A 22755-nucleotide genomic window follows, 5' to 3' on the forward strand; every position below is an offset into this window, starting at 1 on the left:
CATAGGGGAGAGCTTTGGAAGAATGATAGGACTCTGGGCAACTTGCATAAATCGAGATGGAAAAAAATGAGGTAAAAAACAAAGGAGCAAATTCATTCAGCTATTTGTGATATTTTTTGCCATTTCAATCTATTTGAGAATTAAACCGGTTCATTTTAGATATGGAATTAAGCCAATGAATCTTATTGTACATATTAGTATGCACTAGACTTGCGCATTCGTCTTCGGGCGAACATGAAAACGAGCACGAAGAGGCCGTTTTTTTGTTCGTTCCGAAGACACGCCGAAGAGAATACAGTGCCGGCAAAACGTAGGAGAAGACGAAGACTCACAACCACGAAGAATCGAAGATTCTTCGTGATCGTCTTCGTTTTTGCCGCGCAGCCGCCAAAATTTCAAACAGGAGTGAGCTGATCTCGTCTGTCCAATCAGCTCACTCTTGTGACGTCACGCTAAGGGTCTCATCCAATGCCTGTGCTGCTGTTTTTTGAATTCTGAAGGCGCCTTTATAAGACCAGAGCTTGCCTGAGAGATCCATTCATTTTTCGCTGTGACTGCTTTGGCAACACTGCTGTGCTGCATCCGAGCGTTACAGAGAGAGATTGTTCTGTTCTGTGTGAGACTGGTAAGCCTTAGCCTGCCATTTCTCACTGTGTACTTCATCCTCACTTCAGTGCTACTTAATATAATTAATAATAATAATTTGATTCATTTAATTTTTTTTTATTTAATTTGTCATCAACTGTAGTGTAAGTGCTGTTGAGTTGACAGTGCACCCAGTGCCTCAGTGGCACTGGGGTGCCCTTGCCCTGGGCTGGCACTAGTGCCTATTGCCTGTCCTGCTTAAATAAATTAAATAGAATTTATAAATAATAATTTAATAGAATCTATAATTTAATAGTTCATTATTATATATATATATATATTTGTCAGTCATATATATATATATATTCTATAGTATACTAGTGTAGAGTGTACTGTAGACATTCATCTACTAGTGTCTAATTTAAAATCAGTAATATTAATGAATATAATTAATAATTGAATTCATTATAAAATTATATATATATTTGTCAGTTATAGTTAGTAATAGTATACTAGTGTAGAGTGTACTGTAGACATTCAAGACATCTACTAGTGTCTAATCTAAAATCAGTAATATCAATAATTCTATAATTCTTTCTTGTCTTAATAGTTAATTAAATTAGCTATAAATAAAAGTAATAATATTAATTAATTACTACTAGCGTATAGTTCAGCTAATCTTATTAGTACTGGTGCTGCAGCTCTATAGTTTGTGCTTTGTTTTAGCAACAGCAAGAGACCAAGTCAATTTTTCTTAATTAATCTTTCATTTTATTTCATTTGTTTTGCTCACCTCAGTCCATCAGTGAAGTGAACTTGTTGGGCTAGTGAGTGCAGCCGCATAAGTGCTGTGTTTTTTTTTGATCAGCAAGCAGTGACGTTAACTGTTTTGCAAAGATTTTCTCATTTATTTTACATTTTATTTCAATTTTATTAAAAGTACCCTTAGTGTTTTGCTCACCTCAGTCCATCAGTGAAGTGAACTTGTTGGGCTAGTGAGTGCAGCCAGCAGTGAAGCTAACTGTTTTGCTGTGACATTTTATTTTATTTCTAATTCTTTTCAAGAAAAATTGACTGTGACGAGCTGTACTAAGCAAAGCTTCAAGCTACTAGCTGTAGTACTAAAATAATTCTAATCTTCTTTAATCTTAATCTATAATATATTAATAATATATAACAATATAAATTCTAATTCATAATCTATAATATAAGTAATTCTAATTCTAATTCATAATCTATATTCTTCTATCTATAATACATAATATATAAGTAAATTATTTCTAATCTATTAATATTATATAACTTAATATTAATTAATAAATCATATACTGAATCTGATTTAACCTCACTTTAGCTTAGTGGGTTTGAGAGCGTCTGCCTAGAGGTAGACTTATAGGAAGGAAATATAGCTTTAGGCTAGCATAGTAGTAGGCTAAACTCTTAGGCCCGTGTAAATTCAAATTAAAAATAAAATACTGCTAGTTATTAAATAGTTAATCTTGAGTTAATAATTTAAATAACTTTAGCACTTTGGCAGATTGCACACAGCACAGTGCAGTAGTGCATAGTTTTACTTTTTAAGCAGTAGCACTGAAGAGAACTTCCTCTAATTTTTTGTCTTTAATTCGTTTTTCCTTTTTTTTTATTTTTATTTATTTTTTATTTTTTTTATAGTTTTTTAAACACTACACTACACACACAACACAAAATTTGAAATGGATCCTCCTTTTGGGACTAAGGAGGGACAAGCTCCATCTACCACCGCCACCACCAGCACCACCACCAGTTCTAAGATGCAGCCTTTGCGTCAGTCTAGTCGGCCAAGTAGGCCAAGCTCTTGCTTATCATTTGGGGAAGCATTGCTTGAAGGATCATCAAGTAAAGGAAAGGCACCAAAAGCAGGCAGTAGTAGTGCGGCTAGGCCCACAAGCTCTATGGTTTTTTACGGAAAGCCTAAAGCACCAGAAGCACGTTCAAAGTTAAAGGGTAGCACAAGTAGTACCAGCCCAGTGACTAAAAAGAAGTGCCTTTTGCCCCAAGCAGCATCTTCCCCATCCACCAGCAGCATGCAAGGTACCAAGCAGAGCCAAATTAGCAGCAAGACTCAGAGGGGTCCCAAACCAAAGCGATCTCATTCCTTTGTAGGGAAAACCACCACCACCCCCACCTCTACCGCCTCTACCACCACTAGTGCTGCGCCTACTGTTCCCACTGGTACCGCCACGCCATGTCCTCCTAGTACCTCTAGCAAGCCACCAAGTCCTTACAAAAATTTTGTAAAGACAGTTAGAGAGAGGGCTACACATAGTGGAACTCCACCTAGCGAGGTAGCAGAGGAGCCTGAGACTGAGAGGCCAAGTGCAGAGTCTATTCTTCCTGCTCGCACTACTACTAGTCACGAGTCTCACGACGATATCAGTCTTAGCTCCAGCCTAGCAGGAATTCCATTCGATCTGGCTAATGAAGAGCTAGACTATGAGCCAGAGGAAGTAGAGGAGATGAGTGGTCAGGAATCAGATTCCTCAGGGAGCAGTGTCCAAATGACTAGTGCACAATTTTCCCCTGAGCCTCCACCTTCTCCGCTACGATCATCACCACCACCACCAGCAGCAGCAGCAAAACCTAGCAAATCTAAAGCAATTAGCAGTCCCACTATGGCCAGTACTGTTACCACCAGTCCCACCACCACTAGTTCTGCCTCTGTTCATCCACCCCGAGCAGTAGGAGCAGCACCCAAGGCACACTCCAAGGCTATGCGCGCCCCAATTTGGGAGCACTTTGAAAATGTTGAAGAAGGGCGCTATGGAAAGTGCAAACATTGTGGGAAGCTAATAAGCAGAGGGAAAGTGTCTGGCCATTTTACCAGTGCTAGCATGAAGCATCACCTCAGCACTCAACACAACGCTGTGCTATTGGGGAAAGATGCAGAGGGAAAACTTAGTGCAGGCAGCATAGCTGGTGGCCGTGGAAAAACCCCAACAGCTTCTTCTTCTGAGCCAATAGCAGCAGCAGCAGCAGCAGCAACTAGTGCTGGCAGCCAGAGACCAAGGCAGGTTGGAGCACTGCATGTCCAGCCCACCCTGGAACAATTTGTGGCATTCCAATCCAAAAGGTCAATGCCCAAACAGCAGGCCAATAAAGTAACGCGACTGATTGGTCAGTTCATTGCTGTTGGAGGGGCATCCTTCTCTATGATCGAAGGGGAGCCTTTCAAACAATTGATGGCGGCTGTGGCTCCACAATATACAGTTCCGTCACGTTCCACTTTCAGCAGGAACATTGTCCCCTCATTGTATCGGTCCTGTGTTGCAGCAGTGAAAGAGGAGCTTTCCAAGGCTGCTGGTCAGTCTGTTCATTTCACTACAGATTTGTGGAGTGCACCTAGCGGCCAGCATGCCTTTCTTTCTTTGACAGCACACTGGTGGCAGCCCGGTGTGTCTAAGGAAGCTGCTGCAACAGGCTACCGATCTTTCCTTCTCCATGCAGAAGTGATGGATGAAAAGCACACTTCCCAAAACATTCTGCATGCGATGAGGAAAATGTTTAGCCTTTGGGTGGGAGCAGAGGCGGGCACCAATGTTGAAGTTGGTTTTGTGGTAACTGACGGAGGTGCCAATATGGTGAAAGCGCTGCGAGATGGTCATATTGTTGGTGTGCGCTGTGCAGCCCACATCATCCATCTTGTAGTGAAGGCAGCAATGTCAGAAGGAACTAATGTGGCAGCAGTAGTTCTGTCCCGCTGCAGAAAGATCGCTGGGCACTTTCACCATAGTGTTAAGGCTAGCCAACTTTTGAGGGAAGAGCAAGAGAGGTCAGGTCTTCCCGTACACTGCCTACGTCAGGATGTCAGTACACGGTGGAACTCCACGTTAGACATGCTCGAGAGGATTTTGGAGCAGCAGAGGGCAATCCATAATCTTGCCTCAGAGCACAATATTGGGATTACCTCTCCATTGAATAGGGAGGATTGGACAGTGATCGCCCAGCTAGTGGCAGTCCTTAAACCATTCAGGGATGCCACAGAAAATTTAAGCTCAAACACTGCCAGTCTGGCCCAGGTAATCCCAGTGTTCTCCCATCTAGGCAGCAAGATGGATGTGTTCCTTGGAAACCGTGAGGCTGTTCAAGGTGGCACTCTACATCCTGACATAGCAGCCATAGTCAGGAAGCTGAAGGATCTGCTAAAAGTACACCTTCGCAAACGAATGGAAGAGAGTCCCGAAATGATGCTAGCGTGCCTTTGCGATCCAAGAATTAAGGGAAAGCTAGCTTTGAAATTTAATGATCTCAGTAGCTACCGGGAGCAATTGGTCAACAAGGTGCGTGACTGGCAGCGTAAAATGGGAATGCTGTCCGAGGAGGGAGAGGTGCAGGAGGAGGAAGAGATGATGTGGTCTGCTACTCCTAGCAGCAGCATCAGCAGCAGTGCCACAAGCAGCACAACACAGCTGAGTGGAGCAGCTGCGTTTTGGGAAGAGGCACTTGGGAGTATAGTTGGACCATCTGACAGAGCTAGCAGCAGAAAGGAGAGTAGTGCTGCTGAAATGGTCAAACTTTACCTCTGTGAAGTTCCTTCTGCGCCTAATGTTGATCCTCTTAGCTACTGGGATGAAAAGAAGAGTGTGTGGCCTGCACTCTCATGGGTTGCGCAGCAGCTACTATCATGTCCGCCAACCACTGTTCAAAGTGAGCGCGTGTTTTCTATGACTGGAAACATACTGAGTCCACAGCGCTCACGCATGGCACCTCATCTGATGGAGCAGATTGCCTTCCTTAAATTCAATCTGCCCAAGTTGGGTTACCCAGCTCTTAGCTTGGAAAGTTAATTTTTTTTATCTGTAATGTTTAAGGTAGTTTCTCCCCCTGGTTGCACGTGTTTGCGGTGTGGCAACGTCTGCTACCTCCGCCGGTGTAGCCAATTTACGCTAGGGCCTAGTGTCTGAGTTCTGGAAGTCCGCTCCCAAACGCCATGGACTGACAGACTTTCATGCTTTGCCCTGGGGTGAAACAGGTGAGCGGGTCGTCAATTGCCCACTCATTCACCTTTTTCCTTTTCCAACGGTGCTGCTGGTGGTGGTGCCAGCATCTTTTGCCAGTTCGCTTCCTGGCTGAAATCATGCCTCAAATGTCCCTAATGGAGAGGGTAGTTTCTCCCCCTGGTTGCACTTGCTGCGGTGTGGCAATGCCTGCTACCTCCGCCGGTGTAGCCAATTTACGCTAGGGCCTAGTGTCTGAGTTCTGGAAGTCTGCTCCCAAACGCCAAGGACTGACAGTCTTTGGATGCTTTGCCCTGGGGTGAAACAGGTGAGCGGGTCGTCAATTGCCCACTCATTCGCCTTTTCCAATGCTGCTGCTGCTGCTGGTGGTGGTGCCAGCGTCTCTTCTCTGCCAGTTCGCTTCCTGGCTAGTGTCATGCCTTAAATGTCCCTAATGGAGAGGGTAGTTTCTCCCCCCCTGGTTGCACTTGCTGCGGTGTGGCAACGCCTGCTACCTCCGCCAATGTAGCCAGCTTACGCTAGGGCCTAGTGTCTGAGCTCTGGAAGTCTGCTACCAAACGTCTAGGACTGACAGTGTTTGGATGCTTTGCTCTGGGGTGGAACAGGTGAGCGGGTCGCCAATTGCCCACTCATTCGCCTTACCCAATTCTGCTGCTGCTGCTGGTGGTGGTGCCAGCGTCTCTTCTCTGCCAGTTCGCTTCCTGGCTAGTGTCATGCCTTAAATGTCCCTAATGGTAAGGGCAGTTTCTCCCCCCTGGCTGCGTCTGTTTGCGGTGTGGCAACGCCTGCTACCTCCGCCGGAGTGGCCAGCTTACGCTAGGGCCTAGTGTCTGAGCTCTGGAAGTCTGCTGCCAAACGTCTAGGACTGACAGTGTTTGGGTGCTTTGCCCTGGGGTGAAACAGGTGAGTGGGTCGCCAATTGCCCACTCATTCGCCTTTCCCAATTCTGCTGCTGCTGCTGCTGCTGGTGGTGGTGCCAGCGTCTCTTCGATGCCAGTTCGCTTCCTGGCTAGTGTCATGCCTCAAATGTCCCTAATGGTAAGGGCAGTTTCTCCCCCCTGGCTGCCTCTGTCTGCGGTGTGGCAACGCCTGCTACCTCCGCCGGAGTGGCCAGCTTACGCTAGGGCCTTGTGTCTGAGCTCTGGAAGTCCGCTGCCAAACGTCTAGGACTGACAGTGTTTGGGTGCTTTGCCCTGGGGTGAAACAGGTGAGTGGGTCGCCAATTGCCCACTCATTCGCCTTTCCCATTTTTCAATGCTGCTGGTGGTGGTGGTGGTGCCAGCATCTCTTCTCTGCCAGTTCGCTTCCTGGCTAGAGTCATGCCCAAAATGTCCCTAGTGGTAAGGGCAGTTTCTCCCCTCTGGCTGCGTCTGTTTGCGGTGTGGCAACGCCTGCTACCTCCGCCGGAGTGGCCAGCTTACGCTAGGGCCTTGTGTCTGAGCTCTGGAAGTCCGCTGCCAAACGTCTAGGACTGACAGTGTTTGGGTGCTTTGCCCTGGGGTGAAACAGGTGAGTGGGTCGCCAATTGCCCACTCATTCGCCTTTCCCAATTCTGCTGCTGCTGCTGCTGGTGGTGCCAGCGTCTCTTCGATGCCAGTTCGCTTCCTGGCTAGTGTCATGCCTCAAATGTCCCTAATGGTAAGGGCAGTTTCTCCCCCCTGGCTGCGTCTGTTTGCGGTGTGGCAACGCCTGCTACCTCCGCCGGAGTGGCCAGCTTACGCTAGGGCCTTGTGTCTGAGCTCTGGAAGTCCGCTGCCAAACGTCTAGGACTGACAGTGTTTGGATGCTTTGCTCTGGGGTGAAACAGGTGAGTGGGTCGCCAATTGCCCACTCATTCGCCTTTCCCATTTCCTTTTCCATTTCCATTTCATTATTTTCCTTCTGATACACAACCAACCAAACATAACACACACAATAACACAAATAACACAGTGACATAACATATAACACACATAACACATATAACACAGTGACAAGTGACAACACACATAACACACATAACACATACACGTACAATGCAAAAATCACAAGGACCTTTCCTCTTGTTATTTGTCCTGGCCTTCATTTCTACACTCACTAGCTATAACTCACACTTCATACTATAACATTTTTCCATCCACATACCTGCCAACAGACCCAACTTTTTCAGGGACAGTCCTGCTTTTTTCCAGTCCTGTCCCATCTAATTTAGCTAAACTAGGTATGCAAATACACGTTGGTAGTTATAGCTCGGTAGGTAGCACTAGTATAAACATTAAATAAATATAATAAAGTACTAAATAATAAATCTAACTTTAAAATACATTTAAATAAACCCCTAATTTTTTTTTAAAACCCATTAAAATTAAATTATTATTTAGACATAATACATCTTTAACCAAAGCAGTGCACTGCTACTAATCTTAAACATAACCGTACATTAACCCTAAGCTATTTTTTAGTTCTTGTCCAACATTTTTCCATCCGCATACCTGCCAACACACCCAAGATTTTGGTGGACAGTCCTGCTTTTTTCCAGTCCTGTCCAGTAAAAGTTGGGTTGTTGCAAAGTATGCCATTGTAAATAGGTAGCAAATGTTAGGCATGTATTACAAGTGGTCCAAAATCAATTTAAAAATGTAAAATAATCCCTATTCTTTTATTAAACATCTATGGATGTGTGATTGTGTATGATAAACGGAGGCCAAGTTCCTTGGAGCATTTGTCTCTAGGTCATTTTGTGTACAGTACACCTCAGTACGTGTGTGCAACTCTATTGGTCGTTTCGGCAGGGGGCTGGCCTGCCATCAACGAATGAAGTGCGTTCTGCAATTCACTAGTTGATGCCAGACCAGCCCCCTGCCGAAACGACCAATAGAGTTGCACACACGTTCCTTCACGGCAGCTGCTGCTGCTCCGATGTGTTGTTAACCCCGTATTAACCCCTGCAAGGCAACCGGGAAGGAAACGAAGATTAAACGAGCACGAAGAATGTCCGCGAATATTCGCCCGAAGAGAAGACAGGAACGGGCGAATATTCGCGGAATACGAAGGTTTTTCCCCCCCCGAAGACGAGCACGAAGACGAACACGAAGAGCCCCCTGGTGCCCAAGTCTAGTATGCACTGTTGCTTCAGTTTTACTTGGCCTTACAAGAAAACCTGGGAACTCTCAGGGTTTGACCCAGAGTCTCCAGATAATGCACGGCTTCCCCGGGTCTCCGGATCAGTTTCTTTTTCGCTTTTTGCAGTGGAATGGTGTTGGCCATGCCTACTCCCAGCTCTCTTCTCACCTAAACTCAATGTACTACAGGCTGCCTGGGGCTAACCCGGCCCTTAAGCAAGGCTAGTCCCACCCCAGCACAGAGACACCCTCCCAGAAGAGGGAGAGTATAAAAGTACATCATTTCATGGGTGTACTACAGGTACAGGTGGGAGACATCAGCACACACAGTGTAAAATGACTTGCAAGCCCTTTGTTACACTGTAGAAAATTAAGATCTACACAGTGAAGTAGGACTTGCCTTTATATACTTACATTGGGGAGTTTGTTTATGTAGACTTTTCAAAATGTCTTATTTGCTGCATTTAATATTTTTTTACATAATGAAAAACATTGACCTCGTTCTTTAACTTGAACACATAGTAGTTGGATTAAAATCTTAACAAGGTTGATGTTTTGCACAGCAAACAAAAGCATCCTAGAGAGTTGTTTTCAAATGAATTCAATTTAGATAAATAACTGCACATTATAGTGAGATGAATGAAGGTAGTGGGAACAAAAATTTCTTTTTGATGCTGTATCTTAAAACCCACTCTCTCAAATATTCCAGTAATGAATGTGAAAAGAAAAAAATAAACAGAACAAACAAAACCTTGTTTATGTGGATCTACGCTGCTTTATTTAGATTTTTCTTTCCCTTTTTGATCTCTTCTTAATTATGAATTTATATATGCAGTGGAACACATCATTAATCACCATTGCCATAGGAGAAACCCAAGCAGTTTTATCAAAGGTGAACAGTTCCATAAAATTTGATGACATGTTTGCCTCTTTGAACTAAAACTGCTTCTGGCTTCCTCTATTAAGCACATTTGCCGTTTGTGTAAGAACTGAAGGTAAGTGAGACCTCTCCCTCAGTCATAGTGGCATCTATTTCAAAGTGAGTGGGAACCTCTTTCTCTTGAGAGGGACTTCACTTGGTTCACACACTTGCTCCTGGAGCCAAGACTTTGTCTTAGCACAACCCCCTATTCTCCCTTATCTCTCCATATGTGATTTCTGACAAATGATACCCAAATAAGCATTAGCAGCTAGTCTTTATGATGTGAATATGAATTTCTATTCATCTAAATAGGCATCATCTGGAAAGAACCATTGGGTTCCCACAACCGACAGTCTGAAATGAGACTCTGTTCTCCACACCTTCAAGCTCTTACTCCACACACACTTCTCTACGTGATTCTAAATCCCCTAAGCTTGCGAGAGCAGGTCCTTCTCCAATCTCTGTACCAGATGTCTTAACATGTGTTAATGTTGTTGTCAATTTTGTATATGTTGTTTATGTTATTATTAATGTCCATTCTTCCATATTGTAATAGCTCCATGAATATTCCATACCATGATTTTTATAAAGATTGAGAAGCATTTCTTACTTTGAAAGGGTAGATGCTATTGGGGATACATTGCGTTTGACTAAAGTGGCAGTTCTCAATAGTTTCTCTTTGAGGACTATTATAGATGCGCAGTTTAGAAGGCAGTCTGACAGCTAAATATAGAACACTCTGTTTTTCTAGAGTGAAAATAAAGGCTATTGTTACTTGTAGGTATAAGATTTGTAAAGGCTGAAAAGCTTAAGTGTTGAGCTATCAGAGTGTATTATTTGTTTTTGCTTGCTCTTTCTAACATTTTTTTCCGTGATGTAGTTTGATTATGTGAGAGGGCAGAAGTCAACACTTGGGGTCCTTGCTTTACTCCTCAGGAGCACTATGAACACATTAAGACACAAATATTCTATATTATTCTTATTTCATTAAGTTATTCAACACATATTTGACTTAATTGCAGCCATGCCATGATTTGCCCGATATTTTGTGTTAGACCCTATTGTCCACTGATAAGATGTCTACTCCTGTCAACAATCTGCACAATATAACCAGATTAAGCAACTATATATATATATATATATATATATATATATATATATATTGATTATATGAGGAATGTGTATTAAAGTACTTAGCAGTGCTTTAATATAAATTTTGTAACTTCTAAAAGAGAATGACATCAGGGGGGAAAAAGTGGACAGAGGGATGTAGACCTGAAACATTTTGGAGTTATGATGTAAATCTCACATATCAAAGTTAAGCTAAATTTGGCAACATAAACATAATTTTCCCCCCATACCCATATGTATTACATACAATGTCTTAATTAAACACTAATCTATGTGTGAAATATAACTAATTTGAATAATTTGATTATAATCTTGTTAACTGCAGTTAGAAAGGGATATCATTCAACGGCCTACATCTGTATCAAAAAATGCCTTATCAAAACGGCTGAGTAGAAATATGCAGATAAAAGAATTAAAATATTAAAAGAGTAATGTGTGATAATACATTTATCTGTGCTTATCACTGTCACATAAGTACTGAAATAGGATCCCGATAGCAGGTATTCTGTGCTATTCAGGAGCCGTCACACATACGAGCCCCGAGAATAGTGCAGGCACCAATGGTCGCGAGAAGGAAGTCCAAAACAGAAAAACATAAATGCGGCAATCAATACTCAATATCAGAGAGCCCATGTCCAGAGGGCAGGCAGCTCAGTATCTAAATTGGTAAAACAGTCCGAGGGTCAATGCAAAGAGCAAAACAAAAGAGGAGTCAAAACGCAAGCAGGTCCCATAATAATACAAAAGACTGCTAAATTGCAAGGCCAGAACAAGTAAGCAAAAGACTATGGGAGACCTGGGCTTAAATACCTGCGTAACTGTCTGATGTTGGACAGGTTAGTCGATAACTTTTTGTGCTGGCTAGAGTTATTGGCGTGACTGACGGCTCAGCAAAGCAAACCAGCGCTATAGCTCACCAGGGAGAAAACCTGCCTGAAACATGAAGGGCTCTCGAGTCAATCCCTGGGAAGGAATCTTGACACACACATTGCTTCTGAGGTCTTTTCCAGATACGAGCAGGATTACGACAATTAGATTTGAATAAACATATTTAATAATACTGTACCTTATTGATACACGAAATGACAATTATAGAACATAGATATCACAACACAAATGCAGAATACTCAAACTTCCAACTTTACCCAAGTGTTAAAAAGAAAGGTCAATGTTATTCTAGACATCAAGAGGCCGTAACTTGTGAGTTTCACAATATAAGTGGGTTGAAATTTATTTGTTTTTATGAGACTTTACTGCCCCTTTAAGTCATCAACTAAAGAATCTGAACATTTTTTTATTATAGGTTTATTGGTTAGTTCTATTAATAATCCAGTGTGGACATCAATGTTTGTTTCAGTAAATGTTTATGTGTGTTCAAGCTTTGTTAGGTAGGTAAATTGTTTTTACAGGGCTACTGTTCTCCCTCTAAGATCACAAACGGGTTAAATGGTTAAAGGCAACTATAAACGAATAACTAGCAACTCTAAGAACAAACTGGTTTTGTCGGAAGTTTGACGGGTGGAAGCTGCGTGCCAGAGAGCGGAAGAGGTATGGTACTGAAGATTTGTTAGAGTAACAGCGCACGAAAATAGAGGCTCTGCATGTAATAGGTAACCTTGAGCATTGTTTCCATTCCTGTGTGAAACTAGATCGACTGTAAACAGAAGCTAATAAAAGAACACGAACAGGAAGCAAAAGAATTGATTTTAAGGAGAAAAAAAACCTCCAAAACTACTGAAAGGAGGCATGTCATCCTCAGATGTCAGACTTTGAGTACTTTGCCCTACTATATATTTATCTATACATTTTAGGTGACCTAGAGAGCTTCTGAGGACACTGAGCTGATAAGAAGCCACAACCAGATATCTCCTGTCTTCTTTTAGCAAGAAGGTGAATGTAGTCAGATGAGTATTTATCTCAAATGCTGCCCTAGGCCTGACCCAGGACAGTGCCCTAAGCTGCCCCCGCCACCGCTGCCTTCCTCACTGGCGGTCATATTCATACTCTTTCTAAATGAACTGAAACTAAAAAAACAACCTTTAATAATCCATTGTGAAGATTATGTGTAGTTCTTCTACAAATATATTAACCAAATGACTCTAATAGTGACCATCAATGAAACCTTGACCTAATTGAGTCACCTGTATTTAAGCAGGGATATTAAAAAAAAAATACTGATAGCAAAACACAAATTGAGAGTCCTAGATATGACGCAGCAGTGTAGAATGGGAAAGAGTCCGCTCCAGACTTTGTGACTCTGAGAATCTGCCCCTTCACCTTGAGACCCTGAGATTGGGGCAACAACTCTGAGACTCTGGGTCAATCCCTGCAAGTTTTCAGGTATGGTCTAATTTCAGTGCGCCTTTTCTTAAAGGCATGCAGCGTCCTGTACTGAAGACTGTCAACCATAAGGCAAATGAGCTGGTTGGGGAGATCCCTTATAACTGACCCACTAAGCAGCGGCACACTGGGTGACCTAATGGCCCAAGAGGGCAATCTGCTCCCCCATTTTACAACTGGGGGACTATGGCCCCCTAGACCTGTCACCGTAGGCCAGAAAATGCTGCACAGTATGCCTAGAATGCTGGATACCCTAGGCCCTGGTGGGCTGCAAGTGCACATTCTCATGCCTACTGAGTGGAAAAACATGAAACCTTATAAAGCCTATCCTCCATGCCAATAGGCATTCACATATTGTTGCATAATGGCATGCGAGGCTGGTTTTTCAACGCTGTCCGTGATTTTCATGAACGCAGATCGTTGCACTGATAGTCATCGAATATGTTGGGAGGTTGGCATATTGTAATGTGTTCACTTTTGTTCACCCATACAAGGAAATCCAGGAATGTGCAATCTTAGCTCATCTCTTTCAAGCACAGAAAATATGCCGCAATGCAAGGTGTGTTTCACTTTCTAAAAATAAATGGAGTGAAATATTAACAGAGCTGCGCTGCCATCAGCATGATTTAGAGGTGTCAAGCTCAGGTTAGTCACAGTTACTCATTTTATGTAAGCAATCCTCTTAAGCGCTGCCCTTCCCCATAAATAGAGTATATTTCCAACTAAATGATTCTACGAAGTGGAGAAAGAATGCATTACCATCTTGTGAAAATGTTTTTAAAAGGAACAGGAATATCTTAATTTAAAAAAAGACGTTTGTTTATCCTGAACCGTGGGTCTGGTTCTATATCCCTTTAGGATTAAATGTATTCATTTAAAAGGTGATATCATAGTAACATAAGCAAAATATGGTAAGTATATTGGTACAGTGTAGCAATATGTAAGGAAAATCACAATACAGGTATAAATGCATAAATAATATGGAAAAGAACAATTGTTTACCGATGCAGAAGGGTAAATGCCAGAGGCATAGTGTTATCACCAGTGGCATATTATGGCCAAGGACTGACTTATGTCTATGACATCACATCTCGGCACTTAGCGTAGAGGACGGTAGCGGCGTAGTTAAGTGGTGGTGTTGGCTGGGGCACTGTCCTGGGTTAGGCCTAGGCCAGCGCCCAACCTTAATACACCACTGGGTATCACTCAACATTTTGGCATATAACATTTATCAAGAATATACCTTATTTCAGTAAGCAGTTGTCAAAGTGAGATTACATAATCTTACTTTATTTTTTTTTACCAAATTTTACATAATTTTGTGTATTTTTATGTATTTTCATATACTTAAAAAAATAAAATTAATAATAATCGAAATAATACATTTTAAAATATGTGTTAAGCTTAGCAAAGTCCTAAAACATCGCTTTTCCCAGACTTATGGTATGAATAAATAAAGCTTTCTTTTTAACAGTGTGCACATTGGATATAATTGGAAGGAGTCCTAAAAATAGAACAAGACACACTGAATTACAATGTTGCACGGCTAAGCGCTGTATTTAAATATAAATACGATTATACACCAGTTGATGATAGATTTCTTTTAAGCAAGCTTAATGGGGGAAATGTGGCGAAAGAAGTTACCAACAAAGGAATAGAAATACATGTACGGAGCAGGAAAACAAGTTAAAATCAGCGTGAAAAATACTGGAAGTGATGTTATTGAGGGGGGACAAAAAAAACTAAAGATAATTCAGGCCGGGAAAAAGGCTCAAGCATGTTTATTTTCCTTTTGTTTAAAAGGAAATCCTGCTTTTTATCTTTACCCCGAGACCTTGCAGTGTTAGCTGTTATAGCCGCTTGCAGAATTTCTTAAGTATATATTTTTGGTCATTTTAAAGGACCAGTCATGGACATTATTTTAGAAACCAGCAGTGTTTGCATGCCCGTGAGAATTATCCCCTGAACCCTTCCACTAAATTATCCAACCCTGCGTACCCCCCCAACATTTCGGGGGTCCAAATGTTTGTTCTGTAATAACTGCTAACTCCCAAGGGGAATACATAACATTTAATGGTAACAGTATGTACAGGGAGAAATTCAAAAAGAAATGCTATTTTTTTTTAGCAAGAAAATACTATTACCATTTTATTTTAAGATTCAACACAATAAAAATACCGCTCCTCGTCTGGAAGAGCTTTGGATTCTTTATAATTGGTTTTCTTGTGTTCTTGTGATTTTCTATACTTGGTAAGTTATTTTACGGCAGTAGCAATACAGACATTTCAGCTGCGATTTTTCCACTTCATGTGGTTTGATTTAATGCCATAGGACAATAAGGATTTAAAATGCAATTCTATTGCAGACGAAAAATATATAGGCAACTTATAATGGGATGAGTTTCTAACATAACCTTTGTATCCTTATTATCATAGCCTCATTCTGTTCTTCAATAAACTAAAGCCAAGGAATTTACAGCCCCATACATTCCTGGTGTAAAATACTATCCCCTGTCCTGCAAAAGAACCCCACCGTCCATCCTCCGTTATAATCAGTGTTTCTTAAAAACGTAATGTTCCACTATACTATCCACAAGCTATAATCATAGCTCATGTCAATATAATAAAATATTTGTAATTTTAAAGGGTTACCATTCGAAGATACTCATTTTTAGCTCATTCCCAATAATGCTATTCACCCGCATGTTCTTAATTGAAACTTTTATTGACTTTTTGCTTTCTTTGTTTATTTTTATTTTATCTCTGTAGTGTTCTTTAAATGTTAAGTGCAGGAGGTGGAGGTGATTTTAAAGGATTAGTGGGGATAATTAGTTGATGGGCCAGGTCAACTTTAACTTATACAGAAGCATCTTTATCACCATGGAGCCCTTTCTTCCTGTTCATTAATTACATTAGAACAATAATCTTCATTCAATGTGTGTGTTTCACTTTCATTGCTGGAGGATGAAGTAGAATTTATTTTCTTAACAATGACCTTTGATTTTTAACAGTCTATGCATTATGGCACGCATGCTCGGATATTAAGAATTGCCACAGTGATAGTAACTAATAATCTCACTTTGACATTAAAAGGACAGTCTACGTGTACCTGACACCCAGAAAGAATGCATATTTAAGTACTTTGTGAATCGTTTTTAATATGCATTCTTCCAAAAGAAAAAGCAGTTTCCTGACACGGAAGATGCAGCCAAGCTGCAGCAGCTGCCCTCCTTTGTGGTCCAAGATTTGTTGCCACCGATTGGCTGCTTGAGGCTGCTAATCAGTGACAGTAAAGCGTTCCTATTGAAACCAATGGGAGTACTTGCTGCCCATTAATATGGGGCTCTAAACAAATCCCCTGCCTGTGACATTGGGCCAAGCCATCGCTGGGGCTGAATGGTGGTAAGTATATCTCATGCTGTCAAGGCTGAGTGGGGTTCGGAGCGCAGCGCAGAGAGACACCGGGTGCAAGGGAGTGAAGTAAGGGCAATCCAACACACAAAGTCCAGTATCTTAGCCAAGGGTCAAAAGACCGTGTAATCAAATAGAAGGTGCGCAGTACAACAAGGGTAATCCAAAGACAAAGTCCATAAATCCAGCCGAGGGTCAAAGTCCGTAAATCGATCAGAAGGTTCGCAGTACAAGGGGTAATCCAAAAACAAAGTCCAGGAATCAAGCCGAGGGTCAAAAGTCCATATAATCCAAATAGAGAAATAACAGCTACAGGGTATAGGAATCCGGTAGGGAACTTGAACAACCAAGTAATGAAGTTACAGGGTTGCAGGTTTAAATAGCCCGCCTAATTGATACTCCTCCTCTCTCTGTGGCTGTCAATTAGTCCCTAACCCCTCCCCTGGCTGTCAGTGAGGTTTGGGACCGCAGGACACGCCCCCCTGGCTGCCAGTGGTGGTTTGGGACCGCAGGACACGCCCCCCCTGGCTGCTAGCAGCGGTCTGGGACCGCAGGACACGCCCCCCCGCCATACTGCTATTCCCTGCGTCTGCCGCGTGCGGCTGCCGCCGCAACGGAGACCGGGGACGCGGCCTGCGGCACGGAGATGCCGTGCCGTGAGGCCGAGGACGTGGTTGCTCGGCGGGGACGCCGCCGGGTAAGGACCTCCGCCGCCGACGGGTTGGGACCCGACCGGAACGTGGCCAAGGACGCGGGCGCCCGGCGGTGTCGCCGCCGGGTGAGGACCCCCGCCGATTACCGGAAGGGTCCTGACACATGCAGGGAGATGCGTTTGGCTGAACAGATCATCTGCACTGCAAATAGCTGGGGTGAGGAAAGGGGCAAATGTATATGGGGGTCCCTTAGACCCCCCATGCATTTGCAACACAAGCAACACGAAGATCTAGAGTCCACGCAGCTATCATATACATTAAGGTGCATATGATGGCTGGAGTTCTCCTTTACCATGTTCTTTAATCTGTTAGCAGCGATGTGTATATTATTATATCTAACAGTAATGCATGTTCTGTGAAGCATTACCAGTTCTAAAAATAACACAAGCACGCAAACATTTTTTGGTGAATATACCCGAGTTTGTTTGCATGTATTTGATTAAAAACTCTAGTTCGTTGTTTGCGTTTATCTGCTGGTTGACTAATTCTATTCAAGATAAGAATACTGAGGTTTATAAGGTGAGCTGTAGATATGTCGCTGTGATGATATATCGAAATGATTAGTGAATACCCTGAGATGAAAATTCTAGGGAATATTTATCATGAGGCTAACCTTGGGCCAACTTGTTCATCAAGTTAAGGCAGTTCTGTACACAGCCATTAAATCTCCTAAGGGGCAGACTAGGTGGCGCGAATGCAGGGGAGGGTTGGCACCTTCTGGCCTGGGGGGCATGTTTTTTTTTGAGCCAGAGTATTAGTGACAATTAAAATACAGAAAAAAAGAAAAAGCAAGAACATGTGAACAACATGCGAATGTAATACTTTTCTCAAGTACATTTAGAATGTTTTTCTTTTCTGCATATATTTTAGACTTTTAAAAAAAAAATATTTATTTAACGAACATCTGCTTTGCATAACATGAAACAAAGTTCTACCAGCTCATATAATAAGGATAATTAATTCTTAGAATGGTCTGGAGCAGTCCGCTTAGGATTTAAATATTTGCCAATGTTTATTGTCCATATATAATTAAACATACGTTTAATAATAAAACATAAGATTTAATGAGGGCACATAATTTCTTAATTTGCAAAGAAAGCAAAAACATGTAGGAATATGTGTTACAGAGGAACTGTTCTACAATATATATATATATATATATATATATATATATATATATATATATATATATATTGACCTATAAGGCATTTGTGTTATGCTGGATGATATATTTAAAGGTGCTGTTCCTCAGCAGATTTGACATTATGTTCTTCCCCCGGAAAAAGACAACAACGAAAGCAGTACTAGGAATCATGTTTCTACTGCTTAATGTAATACCAAACATGGTAAATTCAGCAGAGTAGGTAGAAATCCTTTAAAAGATATCAGACATTCTGGGTTATAGTTTTGGAAAGTGGTGTTATCACCGAAACTAGGAACACTGCGGATTTGACCTTGAGTCTCCAGGTACAGCCCTGCTACCCTGGATCTCCGGGTCAGACCACGCTTTTTCCGCCCACTTCCCTCCCACTCACCACCCACTAAAGGCTGTCTGAAGCTTGCTCCGCCCATATGCATAGCTAGTCTCATCCCTTCACACAGCCACTAACCAGAAGAGGGAGAGCTCCGGGGATGTGGGATATATCACATTCTAGTGGCAAGATACTGGAAAAAACTGTATATATTGTAAGAAATGTTACTTACTTGTGACTTACAAATAAATTGCCATTTTCTAGCTTTTTTCTTAAAAGAGGTTGAAAGAAGATGGAAGTCCATCAAGTTAAATATACCTTGTTGATGCTTATTTATCTGTAACTAACATATATTAAGACTACATGATAATTTTTAATAACCAGGAACAACGTGCGATTACAAAATGCATCACCCAATAGCATGGTACCTTTTAAAAAATACATTATGACGTCATTGTGACATAGCCATCTGATTTAAAGTTCATGTTTTAATGTTAACTAGTAATGCCTATATTTTATTTACAAGCAAAAGGCAATCAAATCGAATTCAGCAATAATTGTGTAAACTACTAGTGGTACAACTGGCTGCAAAGTAAAGTCATTATCATTCATTATCAGCCTTTCAAGCCTCTATTTATCAGATTAAATTGCGCCTCTGTGTCGCTAGCAAACCCTGTTGGGAATGAAAAAGATGCACTTACACTTGAAACTGAGATATTATTGTAATAGCCAATAATTGTCCATCATTTTGTTATTAAATCATAGCGTTATAAGTTACTTGTACTGTTCGCAAGCATTAACTGTAAACGTTTTTATGTCAGTTTCAATACTTAAAATGAGACGCTAAACCAGAATCACTATAGTAAACTCATTTTATAATACCAATTTCTAGTAAAAAGGTGACAGGTTATTCAATAGGGCTTTAGACTAAAACGATTTCACACAAACAAATGAAAGGAAAAAAGGATCAAACTTGTATCATCCCCATATCTCTACACATGAATTGCTTACAACTTCATGGCTGCCTAGAGATACAATGAATTATTTACTAACTTGTTAAAAATCAGCAGGTTCCTTAGTGCTATTACGATGAAGTAATACTACAGATTACATAATAATATTAAGACTAACAATAACACAAAAACATATTTGTTCAGAAGGAGCAGAGTGTTTTGGGAGCTTACAATCTATTCGGAAATTGTGGGGAAAAGAGACAGAAGTTGAGGAACTCCTTGGGCGAAGACGCTTTTATTTGTAGTCAAGTTAAATGCAGACATTAGCGGTCTAGATATCACTAGTGGTGATAACAGATGATTTCTGATTGGGGGAAACTTAGTAGAAAGTAGACTTGTGCAAATGGACCAAAAAATGATTCAGACAAATGTTATTATTTCGTTTTTGTCCTATTCGTTTGGACACGATAAGGAAATGAGATTTTTTGATACTCAACCTCACTCATGTACTCTCTCTCATGCTCTCACACTCTTATGCTCTCACACTCTTATGCGCTCCCCAAATGTTTCCCGACCTTCTCCACCGACTGCTTCTGTGTCCCCATCTCCTTTTCTTCTTGTCTCTTGTCTTCTATCTTTTTTGTCCTCTTCTCCTCGGCATCAGCTCCATAAATCTGGCCTCTCAAAGCACTTTAGCAAAAAAGCCAGAGCCTCCACACATGCCCTCTCTCCTGATTGGAGGAACAGGGGAGAGGCTGTTCCCGTGGCTCCACCCTTTTGCAAAAGTACTCCAATAGGGGGGGTCCGCGGAGAAAGACAAGCATTTCTGCACCTCTTTCTCCATGAATCTGTCTGCATTATTCTGGCCTCATGAAGTACTTTTTTTTACCCTTTTGCAGAAGTAATCCAGGAGGCCTTGTTAACTGAGCTGTTACTGGGAGAGGCAGACAAAGATAGCCCAGGATAACTTCTAACGAGCTCAGTTTGGGTGAGCGAACATTTTTTGTACCAAGGAAAAACCAGAAGATATATGGAATCACCTTTAGTTTTTAAAGAGGTGATTGATGAACAAAATTCAAATACAATAACAAAAATTTATGAGCATAATATTTTTTTCTGGTTCATATTCTGTCTTTTATTATAATATCTGTTTGACTTTTGCCCCTGGGGGGGTCCTTTATTGCCATTAAAATTTGGAATTGGATCGAGTGACTAAGGGTGTGTCTGCCAGTATAGTTTATTTCAATTGTCAACATTGCACGATTCTGTTTCAGTTGAACATTCCAGGCTGTTACCTGTGACGTTAGATTAACAATTAAAAAATAACAAAACCATTCATTACACTTATGACAAATGAAAAGCATTAGTCTCTTTGATTAATTTGTCTGGTTTACATCACGGTTTAAACCACAAACAGTCAATAATGCTTATTACGTTAAGAGACAAGACTTTTAAGGATTAATTATGTTCTTGATTCTACTGTTGGAAACTGAGAGATTAAAATTTACATCTACATGTAGTCTGCGCTAGGAATGGCGGATTTTACGTTTTGACGGCTGCCGGAAACATTGACAGATATCAGATATTCACATAAAAGCAGAATAGGTGACCTGTAGAATACACCAAATCAATGTGCAATAGTTTACCTAGCGCATATTCTTTTAAATGAATAGGGATTAGAATAATTATTACTGTTACTAGTTACAAATACATATAAAATACACAGATTGATTCTAGATTCCTTTATTTTGCTTATGTTTGTAACCGGCAGATGATCAATGACATCGCTCTGTCTGTCATAATTAGGCTATAATAACATTGTGAATTTGGAGATAATAAGCAATTATATGCTATGAACTCTTGGATGATTGAAAAATTTAACCTGTGATCAAACTCAATAAAAATTTTAATTGCTTCCAATAAACTGCTCTAAAACATTTTCGTTTCTGGAGACCAGACATCATGCTTCCTCTTTAGTCCTCTGATGGTGTTCTGGTGTAACTTGTAACATTATGTCATAGAACTAAGAACAATGCACTCTCACTATATCATCTAACAAGGGACCAGGCTATGCAGACTCCAAAATTACTACAAACTCTGAAAGATACTGGCTAGTCATGCAAAAGCCAACACTAACTACCGTTAAGATAACATAAATCTTGATAGACAATGACCCTACCCATCCTTCAGAAAGAGCACAATGCCAGAGATTAACATCATAAAATAAAGTGACATACACCAATGCCTCTCACCATGACTGCCGTTAATGTTCGTTGAGTGATGCTGATGGAAGTGCTGATTACACAAACATAGAATTAGCCCAGCAATATGTATTGACACATTTCAAAGCTAACATGTTAGCAACTTTTAGTACAAGCCCTGAAGAGCATCCAGGAGGTCTAATAAGGGATCACGGAATGAGAGGTGTTCTGCAGCTCAGGAGCTGCAGCTTCTCCTGAAATTAAGTACTTTATTTTTTCTCCTCCGGGTACAAGATGCATGTTATATACTGTAATATTAATTAATCATTTGTGGGGCTGAATGCCACACGACTGCCACTTTGATAGATACATATGGGCGCATCTATATATACAGACAGGCTGGGAGGGGATGGCTCACCAGCGTTATTGCTGTATTATACTAAGCAGAACCGATGTTATGCCACCATTTTGCCTTTCTGTATTTCGCTAAAAACGTTAATCTTTAATTCTTTCAAATTCAATGTATCTTTAATCCATAAGAAGAAATGTTTTTCAGCAATTGCCACCATTAATATTAACCTAAATGTATCAAGTATGCTTGGCAATTAAATTCCCGTCCTTGACAGGCTGTTAATTCATTTTTAGTGCATTAAGTGAAACAGTATATATCCAACTACGCACTGATCTGAAATTCAAATTTGCAAGGAAAGATGTTAATTGGTGCTATTTGACCTCGGATTGTACATGTAGTTATATTTTCTTTTGGGAATTGAAGTTGTAATATAATGTTTATTTACTTTTTAGGACTGTTTTGGCCTCATACGATACATACAATATGTATCAAGCTAGAGATAGTCTGGTTAAAAATGCTTAGTGTTTGTTCCCTAAAGATAAGTGGCTTAAAATGTGCAACATGGTACTATTATGTTA

The 22755-nt window shown here is 41.1% G+C and overlaps 1 protein-coding gene across 1 annotated transcript in view; it reads left to right on the forward strand.

The window, feature by feature from the left end:
* Window positions 1-22755, forward strand: part of LOC149303207 (1-phosphatidylinositol 4,5-bisphosphate phosphodiesterase beta-1-like) — a 253652-nt gene that overhangs the window by 59036 nt on the left and 171861 nt on the right. Inside the window, exon 3 of the mRNA XM_089481675.1 lies at window positions 8985-8990. Coding sequence (XP_089337801.1) covers window positions 8985-8990 — 6 coding nt within the window. The remainder of the gene's footprint in view (window positions 1-8984; window positions 8991-22755) is intronic.

This window comes from Sceloporus occidentalis, unplaced genomic scaffold (assembly GCF_023333645.1).
Source record: "Sceloporus occidentalis isolate IW3139 unplaced genomic scaffold, rSceOcc1.0.p SCAF_15, whole genome shotgun sequence".
Classification (NCBI taxonomy): domain Eukaryota; kingdom Metazoa; phylum Chordata; class Lepidosauria; order Squamata; family Phrynosomatidae; genus Sceloporus; species Sceloporus occidentalis.